Source organism: Acipenser ruthenus, chromosome 22 (genome assembly GCF_902713425.1).
Source record: "Acipenser ruthenus chromosome 22, fAciRut3.2 maternal haplotype, whole genome shotgun sequence".
NCBI classification, from domain to species: domain Eukaryota; kingdom Metazoa; phylum Chordata; class Actinopteri; order Acipenseriformes; family Acipenseridae; genus Acipenser; species Acipenser ruthenus.
The window spans coordinates 28,841,140-28,854,241 of NC_081210.1; the positions used below are offsets into that span (position 1 = coordinate 28,841,140).

A 13,102-nucleotide genomic window follows, 5' to 3' on the forward strand; every position below is an offset into this window, starting at 1 on the left:
TTGAGGAGTGCACCAGACTGCAAGTCCTTGAACCCCGCAGGCTGTTGGAGTCCTGCGCTCCGCTTGTTCGGTGCTCTGTCCTGGCTGTAATCAGTAATTTTATAGTAGAGGCTGGGGCTGCTGCTCTTGGGAGTGTATGGTGTTGAAGGCAGTCTATGGTGTTGAAGGCAGTCTGGAGGTCTTTTGGCTGTAATATTGTACACCATGGTCAGGCTTTTATAATTTACTACAGCAGTGTCAAATATGTTCTGGCGAAAGACTGAAAGTATGTGCAGTGGGGTGGATTCGGATGATCCTCCACTTGTCCGTGACCTTTAGCTTTGTAATTGTTGCAATTGCTACATAACCAGGCTATAATATAGACTGCTTTTCTGATGCAGAACCATGCCTCCTACATAATGGGATATAAATGAGCATCCTTGCTTGGCTTATGTTATCGGAGCTGTCAAATGCAGATTTTTAATACAGCATACTAATTGTGGATCTCCTGACCTATTGCTTTTCTTAATGTGTACACAATAAAAGCAATATAAAGCAAAGAGAACATGTCTGCTTTGTCTGACTGGATCAGACATCCTTGGCCAATATGACTTGGTAGGTGACTTTTTTGTATTAGTGTTTCTGATAATGGCAATGATGAGATTTTTACAAGAACATATGCTTTCTGGACAGCAATATCTTTTTCCAAGAAATCTATTTTGGCTTACCCCTGCATAAACTCTGTTTCTGTATGTTCCCATTGATTTTTCAACTTTTAACAATGCGAACATGAAACTGCATAAGAAAATGCTTTTTGTAAGTTGAGTTGCTGCCAACACTGTATGCTACTTTTCAGCTACAATCTCCACCATCTAGCTGTCCAGTTCCTTTTGTGAGTAGAGCAAATGTGTTGTAACCATGTGTAGTGTATGTCTCCTTGTTAACCTGAGCATTGTTTTAGGTTTGGAGAGCAAGGACTGCTAAAAGATCTAGCTGGGGGCAGAGCTCTGCAGATAGACAGCTCTGTTTGTTTTACATACTAAAAGGTTGCTATTCGCTTGCTTTCACTGATGTTTTCAGGGTTTGTGTTGGCCAGCAAAGGATGAAACGTAGCCTTTGTAGCTGCTATAACACAGTCCTGGTTAGAAAGCCACAAGGGCCAGAGGCTGTCCTGTCAGGAACATTACAAAAAAATCTAATGCTGCAATCTGGTTTTTGTACAGTAGTCAGTAAAAATATAATGGCTTGACCACCTTTCCACAACTAATTTTAGAGGAAACATTTACCACTATTTTTTTTTTTCCCCCTCTGGAACTGTATGCTGTTTGGTACAAATGTACCCATTTACTTAGAATCTATGGGGTAGGGCTACAGTAGGCATTTAGCTGCTGCAGCATAGCTGTATTAACTTATTTATTAGACGCCCTTATCCAGGGCAACTTACAATTGTTACAAGTTATCACGGTATAGAACTGATTTTCATATGCCAGAATAAGGGGAATTGTTTGTCACCTGTGGAGAATAACCTTATTGCTGCTGTTCTGAAGTATATGCTGACAAAGCCCTTTCAGCCGCAACACCCTTCGCCCTTTGAAACTCCTGGCTGCAGCACTTGTGTGATAAGACCAGAATGTCATATAGAGAAACGGTTATTAGCATAGTGATTTGATACTCTGATTAGACACATCCAGTGATCTACCAATTCATTTGCATAATGAAAGATGAAACGTTAGAACGCAGTCTAATCGAGCTCCTCCCTTTTTTTTTTATTTTTTTTTTATTATTTTTTTTTAAATAGCTGTGTTCTTGCACAGTCCTGACTGGTGAAAGGGGTCATTTTGTTCTGTGCGTCATTTTATATACCTGCTGTCACTAAATATTTACCAGAGAGGACGAGTAATTTTGCATGTTGCATTAAATTTAGCAGACAGTTTACAGTCCTGACAGACAAATGAAGAATTGGTTCCAGTATGCTGTGTAGGCAGCATTCTGGGTGCAAGCTGAATCGCCGAGCACAGTGGAGACCAAAGTTGGGGCTTGAGGCTCTCCAATACTTTTCGCAACCTGATTTTGAAACCGAACTCGGTGGATGTCGGGGGTTCTTCTCCCAGGGCCTCACTGAAAGACTTTGTCTTTTTGAATAATATATCCCGGTTCCCATTGAACACACTGTCTGTTCGCTGCCGAGCAATTAAACCTGGCACCTGGAGGTACCATTTGGCAATGCCCAAAAGATTGCAGATATGGTTCCCTGGCCTCAGACGAAGTCTGCAGTCTTGGCCCCACTGTTCTGATCTTTTCCTATTTGTCTGACTGCATACTGTTCCAGTTGCATTAGTGATGAGGTCTGGGCCACTTTATAATGCATGTCCGCATAAGTGATGAGGTCTGGGCCACTTACAATGCAGATGCTCATTTGACTTTTTGTTTTTATGCTTGCATAAATTTGACCAGCTCTCAAATCGCAGATACGTACGCACCTTGCTTGACTGAAACAATAATGCTGGCTATAAAGCTGCTGAGGCTTATATATATAAAAAAAAAGTTGCTGCTTTGTGTGATGTTACAAAACATCTTGGAATTGAATTAGCATCCATGTAGCTAAAGCAGCTAAAAGCCGTTTACCGTTCTGTCAACTACCCAAAATTAGGAATTGCAATTCAACAAATGTATTCGATGAGTGTGGTTGAGAATATAAATTGTACACAAGACATGTGCATGAGGGCAAAAACCTATTCCAATCAAAAATATGCAACTTTTTCATTAAAGAGATTGAGGATCAGAGTCTTGCAATCAGTCACAGCAGTACAGGAGAGAAACAGTTGTGTATTTTTCTCCTGCTTGATAATTCTATTCAGGCACCCCTAAAGCTAAATGCCATGACTCTGGCTTGATGCAATTCCATCAAGTTGTCCAACTAGGCAACACTAGCTCATATTTCATCTTGACATGATTCGCAGGGTCAGGGTGCTCTAGAGAGGCTTGCTTTGTATTCCTAATATAAGCTCAAACCTTTAACCATGTCATTCCAGCTTTACATTGCTTTCAACATATTTCAGGAACCTGTGTTTTGTGGTTAATTTAGCCTTATTTTTTGAGGGGAGGGTTCCATATTTTTAATTTTATTTATTTTTCCCTCCTCTGAGGTTCAGGACTGAATGGTAGGAGTGAGCTGCCATGACCGTTGGTTGCCCTGAAGGCAGCTTCAAGGGATCTGAAGTCATTCAGCTTGTAGCCTGGCTTGTTCACCAGTACAGTGGGGTAGCTGATTATCATTTTAACAGCTCCTCGCTGAGTGGCGAGGATAAAAATAGAAGCCCAACTACCGTAAAGCTTTTCAATAATTTGACCGTCTCTATTTCCTTTGTTTTGACAATGAAATATTAAAAATGATTCTCAATTGTTACACACCACAGTAAAGTTCTGTAGCTGTCTTGTTCTTCTATTCCTAACTTGATTGTCTCTGCTTTTAACATGTGAAATACTTAGTTGAAGACGCTGACGCAGGATTGTATCTGAAGAGTATCACTGTTTCATGCAGTTCCCAAGACCAGGCAAAAGACTTATTTTTAAATTGTAACTATTTTTATTTAAAAAATATATGTTTTTAAGGAAAAAAATCTTCAGTTAAAGCCACATCTTTACTCACTATACAGATATGAAATTGTACATTTTACAATTAAAAATAAAGAGCGAGCATTAGTTATGTGCACAAGGGTGTGTTCAGTGAATAGGTGGGGTTGGAAAGTTCAGATGTCTGCAATAAAATGGGTTATGGAGCTGGAATGTGTGGGGTTTTTTTATGACATTGAATTAAAGCCTGACAGTCAAGTATAAGCTGTGTTGGACAGACTGCAGTCACTGTAGCTGCTGTCAACTTAGTCACTTAACTCTTTTTGCATGCTTGATTCTAGGGCTTAAATCTGCAAGGGAAATAGTCTTATCTGAATTTTATTATTTTTTTGTTTTTGTTTTCTTTAATGTTTGGCATGTTGCTGTTCAAGACACGTGATTTTATAGTTGACGCAAATCAGGCTCATAACTTGAGTTGGAATGGCTAAGTGGCCATCAAAGAAGGTGGTGGCACAATGGATGCGGTTCCCCAAAGACAATAGTATACTACAAACCAACATTGAAATAGTGATTCCAAACTGAAGCCTCTAACAAAGTTCTGCCGCAGTGCCCGGCAAATTGTATCTCACTTTTATATGGCTTACAAAGAGCTCACCCTAAAGGCTGCTGTCTGTCTCATCCTGGTACCTTTCATGCGACACTTGTGGATTACTTTAAGCAAAGAATAGGGGACAAAAAAAATCATGAATTTGCATTTCAAACACAGCTACAGGAAGTATGTCAAGGGTGTGTTTTGTGGTACATTTGACCCCTTATGCTGGGTTGACAATAAGACTCCTATTGCGCAGCAGTTTCATGCATTCCAGTTTTGATATGAGCTTGATTAGCCCCATGTATATAGATAACAAGCTCAGGCATGTTCTTACACTCCTAGAAAAAACAGGGATGATTCAAACTGCTATGCAGTGGGGGTCTTATTTCCATCCCTGCTGAAGGAGAGATCGCCACTCTGGCCTGTCCAAAAATACTGGTTTACTCCAACCTGCTTGAAAATAATCCCTCTGCGAAGCAGACTTGAATTTTGCAGTTTTCTGTTCATGCAGTACAATGATTTGGTTGTGTTTGCTTGCATACATACACTAGATCAGTGAGCAGAGCTAGTTTCCATTAGTATTCTTTGCATCTCCAGCTAAGGTGCTGCCGCCAGCCACTGTTCGTCCTCTATGCTTAATTCCCTCACCATTTTAACTCTGTGCTTGTTGGATGTAGTGAGCTGAAGAGAAGTCTTTTATCTCCAACTACATTTCTTGTTCACATTTGTTGTATCGTAATACTGTAAACAAATAATTGTCAAATGTGTGTGTTTGTTTTTCAGCTGGAGGATTGCATTCTATACAGCCTTTCCAAGGGAAGGAAAAACAGTGGCACCTTACATCTGTTAGCAGATTTGTAAAATGAAGTATCAGAATATACCTAATACAAAGCAGAACTCTTGGTTCTTTGTACATCGTGGTTCTAAACAATGGGCAATTTTTGCTATTGTCTTTCACGATTTATAAATTGCGCGTGCTAAATCGCTACTTCTGTTTTTGAGGGTTATGTGTTTTAGATGCATTCAAAGGTACCCAATTACTGTATACCATTACAGGGTTTAGAAAGCCTGTTCTCACAAGTGCAATCATGTGGGTGACGGAATATTACATTCTTTCTGTCTGTCCTTTTTCAATTGGCTCAGTCTTGAATCTGTCACACTTGATTAGGACCAGGGCTTGTAAACCTCTTGACAGTGGGTTCTTGGGATAAATGAAACATGCCAGCAATTAAATGCGACTTGCCCGATGGATCACTGCTTCCTTCTCACCTACTTGTACAGTAAGAGGCAGAACTAGAATCCTCTTCTTCTTCTTCTCCTCCTCCTCCTCCTCCTCCTCCTCCTCCTCTCAACCATGCAATAACCCCCCCCTGGAAATTTCACAAGTTTATTTGTATTACATTTCTAGTGGCTGGTTTTTGGCACTTACCCTGTTTTTGCTATATTTAACAAATGTCTCAATTTGTAAAATGGCATGACTAACACTGAACAGAAGTAGTAGGAATATGTCCTTGTCTAGTGATGTCATCAAATCTTTTACATTTAGGAACTGGACCTTATCAAATGGATGAGAAGCAGTTTTTCTTTTGCACTCTTTAACTGGTCATGGGTTTCTGAATGGCCCTAAAAATGTATTGCTTTTATTTTTAGTACAGTGCTGGTATGGCTAAAAATAAAACAAAAAAAAAACACACCCAACCTCAATTAATATAACTGAGAAATACATTAATCTGGCTTCTCCAATAAACACCTCAAATGGGAGAAAAAATGTAATTAAATGAAGATACATTTCAGTGTGGCCCAGCATTATGCTCAGATTTCAGAACAATTTCCTTGCGTCGTCAGAAGAGGGCAGGGCAGTCTCTTGAATTGCAAGTCTTATTTTACCAAGGGCACAGACTTGCTTAAAACTCAAGCCTCCTTTTTCAAAGGGTTTATATTCTAAATTGGCTCACGTAAATATACCTCACAGTTAATCCATTTCCCCTCGTTTTATAAATTTATTTTATTTGTAATGGTGGCCTTGGAGTATGCTTGTATCATAAGTATCTTGGTGAAATCTTCAAATTTTTCAGAATTAAGCCTATATGAAATACAATTTTCATATAGATTTCTTTGGGCAGGGAAGGGTAACATAGGACCAATTCCAAGTAGCACCAGCACATTGTACTGCCATTGTTTGAAATGAATGGAGCATGATATGCTTAAAGAAAACAAGTGTGTGTGTGTGTGTATATATATGTATATATATATATATATATATATATATATATATATATATATATATATATATATATATATATATATATATATAAAAAATAAATAAAAGTATTAATACTTTTTACTTGGTCACCCACTTAACTGAAAACCCTGTATTTCTGGGAGCGAGTGAATGGTAAAACATGATGGTGGCAGTTCATACTTCACACTCTTTGTAAGGCAGCTGCTGGCACTTGCACTGTCCATACCCGTTGATGATGACCAGCGCACCTTCCTCGTGGCTGGGCTCGTATTCATTATATGGAACCTGTGTGGCGAGGTCCGCCATGGGCTGCCGCACCTCGGTCCTCATCTGTCGGCGGTTCTGCACGGTTGAGCAGTGCCTAATCCGGCGCAATGTGGGCAGGCAACACCTGCGCGAGACGTAGACCACGAAGATAATAAGAAAGAAGGAAAACAAAAGGGCCATTGTGCCTATGATGACCCGTTGGGTAAGGAGGGTATTGTCTGCCTCTGGAAAGTCTTCCTCTGTGTTGACCTCGGTTGCTGCCACTGTGGTGGGGTTTGTTGTGGGGGAAGTTGTGGTAGGTACAGTCATTGTAGTGAAGCTCCCTACATCCTGTGCATGTAAGTCCTGTGTGGGGGTTATCCATAGTCCATAAAAATCGCTTGGGGTCTCTTGAGGCAAACTAACCTCTGGGGAACCCGTTGTTGGTGCAGCTACTGCTGCTGAGAAATTCTGGCAGAGCTGGAACCCATAAACTGCGTCCAGTATATCCTCACCCTGTGCATACTCCGGACTGTGGCACACTATGGAGTGTTCCCACCTGCCCTTAAACATGCCGAGCCAAGTAGCTAGAGAGCAGATACTTTTGGTACATTCCCACATGTTGCCTGAAAGCCCTACAGTAGTCACAGACTTCCATAAGCCCAAGGTCCGAGGGTCAAGGCTGGTTAGCTTGTTGGTGTCCAGCAAGAGCACCTTGAGGTTGGGCAAGGTCTCAAACACTTCCGGGGAGATTGAGCGGATGTCGTTCCCAGTGAGATCCAGCTTCTCCAAAGTTGTCCAAATCCACTCCATCCCGCAGGTAACATTGCTGATCTTGTTCCACTGCAGAAAAAGTGTTTGGAGATTGATCAGCCTGGGGAAATGGGCTAAATTGATCTTGGTCAACTGGTTGTGCTCCAAGTGGAGCTCCCTTAGTTTAATTAATCCTGCAAAGCCATTTCTGGCCACGCTCCTCAGGCGGTTGTTGCTGAGGTCCAGGAACTCTAGGCTTCGGCAGTCCCAGAAGACCCGGACTGGAGTGGTTCGGAGGGAGTTGGAACGCAGGTGCAGGGTTTGGAGCTTGCGCAACCCGTGAAAAAGCTCTGGCTCCAGGGACGTCATCTGGTTGAAGGAGATGTCCAGGTTTTGAAGGTTAATGAGGTGGACGAAGGTGCTGTTGGGCAGCTGGGTGATGCTGTTCGAGCTCAGAACCAGTTCCTTCAGCTTGTAGAGCCCCTGGAATGCGTCCTCCCGCACTGTTGAAATTTGGTTGTGGTCCAAGTGGAGCCAGGTGAGCTGGCTAAAGCCAGAGAACTGATCTGGCTGCAGCTCGGTGATGCTGTTGTGACGTAGTGAGAGACCCAGGGCCCCCCGGTCCACACCGTCTGGCGGTGCCTGTAAACCCTGCGAGTCACAGTAAAACAGCAAGTCCTCGCAGCGACATTTCTGAGGGCAGGCCGTGCCTGATGCAGGCAACAGGCGGAGCAGCATGCTGATCATATAGAGTGCCACTGGTGTTGGTCCCACCAATGGCCACCTTGAATGGAAACCTGTGGGTTAAATAAGGGGAAGGGGGAGAAGAGTACTGTGTTGGGTTTTATTTTGTCTCTCTCTCTCTCTCTCTCCCCTCATATTAACCAGACAATTGAGTGGTTTTACATATCCCTAATTTAACCCTTATCTTGAACAGCTTTACCTTTAACATTACCTAATCAAATATCAGTGTTAGTAAAGGTTTTTGAAACTGGATTTGGTTGCAGAATAAAAAATCCCCCTATTTCAGTTTTTATAAATGTTATATTGTGTTGGTAAGAGCAGTTTTTCAGTAACCATAGGATTTGGTTATAGAATAAACCTCCCAATTTATAATTTTTTAATAATTTATATATAAATGCAAAGCATTGTCCATTTTAAAGTTACAAGTGTTGCTAAGCAGAATCCAAGCAGAGCTTTTGATTTCTAAAAGCCCACAATTGTCATTTTTAATTGAGCAAATAAATATGTGGTGTGTGTGTGTATATATAATTTTTCCTTAGCTTTGGTCTACCTTACTATTTTTCCACTTAAAATATGAATGATATAACCTTTTTTTGGAAAGGTTAGGTGAAGCCCAAATAGTTGTTGCATCAGGCATTCCATTGTGTAAAACCTTACTGCGTGATTTTTTTTTTTTTTTAATAGCGGCATTGAATTTTTAAAGTACATTTACAATATATCCCATTATGAATCTGAAGTAAGCAATTGTACATTTTTGGAGGGGTTTTAAAAAAAAAAAAAAATAATAATCTTGATACAGTCCTTGCTTTCATTCAGTCTTATTCAAACCCAGACCAGTGTATGAAAGAGCAAACTTACCCATTCTTTTGTGCTCATTGGAGGCTGCATTCAACTGTCCTCTTCTGCAGAGTCTTGGAGCAATGAGATGGAAAAGGAATCCAAAGAAAAGCCCTTTTGAGGAAAAACAAAAGGAACTGCACTTTCCTCAAATAAAGCAATGTTTGGTCCCCCCAGCTGTAACAAAAGCAGAAATTCCATGTCAAGATAGATATTTAATCCTCCTTTGCTTGCTTTTGGTGTTTGTGTTTTTAGATAATTCGTTTTTATTTTCTCCTTCTGACAAAAAAAATAATTTGACTAATATCTAAATCCGAAGGAATCCCTGTAAACCATTATTTTTTGTTTGTTGTATTTTCTTCACTCGAGCTGTCAGCTCGATGTTGCTTAATTTGAAGACCCAGGCATCGTTTTTACACAGTTGGGGGTCCACCATCCTTAACTTGTTGAGCACTGGCAATGAAGAGACCCTGTGTGGGAGCCAGTTCCAGCAGCAGTGTAGTGCACTGAGCAATCTTCTCCTTTTTACTGAGATTTTCTACAGAGCTGGAGAGAGCAGCAGAGATGCTATACTGTGCTATTGGGATGCAGCCACTCACTGCTACAGAGTGGTGGCGGGCTGGCGTCATGCAGTGACGAGTTCTCTCTCTCTCTCTCTCTCTCTCTCTCTCTCTCTCTCTCTCTCTCTCTCTCTCTCTCTCTCGGCACAACTAGAGAGAACAAGGAAGTATTCCATAACCTACTGTAATGACAGTTGAGAGTTTAGTATTAAAGCTTTTTCAGTGTAGTGATTCGCTGCTGTGCTCCTTAACTGCTCCGTAGGTAAAGATCTAGATACCATGCTTCCCATTTGTATTCTCACTGTACAATATGTGCTGAAGGTTGGAATTGGTTTTGGAATACTTTCATCCACAGAACATTTATATAAATGTTCAATTGTTTTTGTTTTTAGGGTTATAGTAATGACTTTTTACTGCCTAATCAAATGACTCCAGCTTGCATTCTAAACCTGGGGTTTGAGCCTGGGCTATGATGCATTGTTTCCAAGAAGTGTTATTCAGACCATGTGTTGCGTCATCTTGAGAGCTTTGTTTCCTAATGCAAAATCTCTCCTGCTGTTGGAGAGAGAACCAAAAAAAAAAATGCACAATTATTGAAAATGTTCTAACCACTTAACAGAGCTAGCAGTTTGTTCTCAACTGCATTATTATATTTACACTGCTTAATTCCTAATATGAAATTTATTAAAAGCCAATAGCAGCAGCATTCTTCTAATCCAAGTGTCTTCTTGATTAGGTACCCTGCTGGCCATTTTATTTATTTTTTGGGGGCTTAGATTGTGTGTAATCATCAGGAACAATCCACAAACTGCATTCTGTCCATGTCTGTCTCCTCTCTCGACCAATTTAGGAATCATTCGTAGAAAATTGTAGATGTAAGTCTAGTCCCATGCCTTTTTATTAATGCATGTTTTTGGATGACTAGATGCAAGTTCCTGTCCACCAGTTACTATAACTTTGTTCTATGCAAAACTGCCATTCAGATCCTAGGCTCTTCCTTTCCTGTGAGTGGTCCAAGTGATTTTGTGATGGTTATAAACTTGTGATTTGTTGGGGAAATTCGTTGTTTTACTGATCAGATCTATCATGTATGTATTGCAGACGGGCAGGAAAGAGAAGAGTGATGCTCTCAACACAGCCATCGACAAGATGACCAAGAAGACCAGGGATCTGCGTCGACAGGTTCCTATTTACTTGTGTTATGTTTTATGGCCGTAACCCTAGAACAGTGACATGGCCAGAGAAATGGAATAACATCAAATAAAACCCCCAAATCTCTCACTTTTTACTGTAACATTAGCTATTGATTGGCCATTCACTTAACTCCTGTGGGAGTGAACTTCCAACAAAATGCTCCAAGAATAACGGGCCGGGGGTGGGGGGGTTGTTCTGTTACTCTAGGGCAATGCACAGCAGGAGTGTGATGCGCTGCTTTTATCAATGTTGTTAATGCCCCATAAGTATAGTTCAGTTTGATAAAACATTGTCATTTTCATGTGTGGTTTTTATATCTCTCCCCTTCTCCCCCTCCCGCCCCATCCTTAGCTGCGCAAAGCGGTCATGGACCATGTTTCAGACTCTTTCCTGGAGACCAACGTTCCCCTGTTGGTCCTTATTGAAGCTGCCAAGAATGGCAATGAAAAGGAGGTGAAGGAATATGCCCAAGTGTTTCGTGAACATGCCAACAAGCTAATTGAGGTAAGTCCCTACCAGAGCCTTTCCTGAAAGCCTGTTTTACAATCGGTGTTGCAGTTTCTCCTGTTTTTACCAACCAAATCTGACTCTCCCTGCAGCAAAATAGGCGAGAGTTGCAGAAGGGACTGCGTTGAACATTCAAGTCATAACTGGTGACTTTATAGCAGCTGGCAGTGCTGAATAGATGGCTCCTAACCAAATTGTTTAAATAGTAAGAGATTCAGACTTACAAGGCACGCTGGGCAATCCCCTTAATGTAACTATTTGAGTTATTGTTTGTGAAAGGCGATGGATTGACAAGACTGGGGATTGACACTAAATGTCTATCCATCTGCTTGTACAGGCACTCAAGTAAATGTACAGTAAAATACATGTATAGCGTGTTGAAACTACAAGTTACAGCCCCAGTGTTGTAGCCGTGAACAAATTATACATTCTTAAGAGTGCAAATTTTATATTTTAGAAATAAATTAAGCTTTTTTTTTTGCAGAGCTGACAACCTTGGACCTTTTTTTAGTTTTCTATAGTTCACCTCCCTGCATCCCTTTTGAGAACTGCATTGATGGCCTTTACAACCCCCCTTCCCCCCCCTTTCACTTGTAGCAGATGTTGGGAATCACATTGGAGAATGGCATGCCTCTCTGTGCTGGATCATTTATATCGCCTGCCTTTGCAGTCTTGAAAAGAGCAGTTCATCCTTAAGTGATTTTTATGTTCAAATGATTTTATATTTTTCTAGTGTCTTAATATATCCAGATTTTGTGTGTGTGCATCTGTAAGGTACTTACATAAACTCCCAAATTTAAGCCCTTTAACGGGTGTGTGATGTTAATACTCTTATAAAACGTCAAGTATGTTGACTGGATATTTTAATACAGAATGTATTCAAGACTTGTACAGGGTGATTTCAAGGTTGATGAGTAGCCTGCTATCAAAGTATTACCCAGGAGAGCTGATGAAAGCTCATTTAAAACACTTGTGTGGCTTTGCATTTTAAATCTAAAATAAAGGGAGTGTTCGGGAGGTTTTTCCTTTTCTTAGACAAAGGTAATTAATAGTCACTGTCCCAAATCTGAAATAAAATCTCATGCATGCGTTGGTTTCAAGAATTGTGGTGGAGGAAATTCCTGTAACGCTTTGCAGAGATCTTGGTTTAAGTATCCAGTGGTCATGAAAGGAATCATGCATATTGTACATTGAATCAAATGCCCGTCCAGTTTGCAAAGAAAGCAGATTGTGTACAGTTTTAACGGGGGGGGGGGGGGGGATGTGATGTATTTATGTTGCACTTGCATTGCTAGTTTAGATTTATGATGCAATTCTGATGGGATTTGAAACAGTCTTTCCTTGTTTTTGGATGCATCAGTCCAGGTCATGGAAACCTCATGTGCTTCAGTTGTGCGCTTCCATTTAGTTGCAGCCTGTTCATTTCAGAATGGTTAGCCCTGAGTTTTGATGATAAATTTGTTGGAAGAAGTTGTTGTTCATACAGCTGCTGTTAACATGTGGTGTTTTGACCAGAATGCATGTTCAAATTATATTAAACATAAATGAAGATAAATACAAGGAAAGGAGTCCTAATTATGAAGTGTTCATTATTCTGGCAATGTCGAGCTGAGGCATTTTGTGGATGTGCCCGAGGAAAGGTTGGCTCTCCCCCAGTCTTCACTAGTAATTGATTTCAAATAGTAGTTTGTCTTGCTCTTCGCAGTTTAAAGTGTATAACATGGCTGCAAGGTATTGTGGGACTTTAAGACACAGACCACCATAATTGAGTTTGATTCTTGGAGATTTGACAAACTGCACAGTAACAATCTGCAGGGTGCAATGAATGAACTAAATGGACAAAGCAAGGACAGTTTACACGTGTGCCTTTACATT

The 13,102-nt window shown here is 40.7% G+C and overlaps 2 protein-coding genes across 2 annotated transcripts in view; one reads left to right on the forward strand and one right to left on the reverse strand.

Moving 5' to 3' along the window:
- The window catches only part of LOC117413189 (catenin alpha-1), a 63,052-nt gene that overhangs the window by 25,563 nt on the left and 24,387 nt on the right, over positions 1 to 13,102 (forward strand). Inside the window, exons 8-9 of the mRNA XM_034926572.2 lie at positions 10,628 to 10,708; positions 11,072 to 11,224. Coding sequence (XP_034782463.1) covers positions 10,628 to 10,708; positions 11,072 to 11,224 — 234 coding nt within the window. The remainder of the gene's footprint in view (positions 1 to 10,627; positions 10,709 to 11,071; positions 11,225 to 13,102) is intronic.
- Positions 6,461 to 9,557, reverse strand: LOC117413190 (leucine-rich repeat transmembrane neuronal protein 2-like). Its single transcript, XM_034021996.3, has 2 exons — positions 8,988 to 9,557; positions 6,461 to 8,182 (listed from the first exon to the last, which is right to left on the reverse strand). The coding sequence occupies exons 1-2, from the start codon at positions 8,989 to 8,991 to the stop codon at positions 6,561 to 6,563; spliced, it is 1,626 nt and encodes a 541-aa protein (XP_033877887.3). The 5' UTR covers positions 8,992 to 9,557; the 3' UTR covers positions 6,461 to 6,560.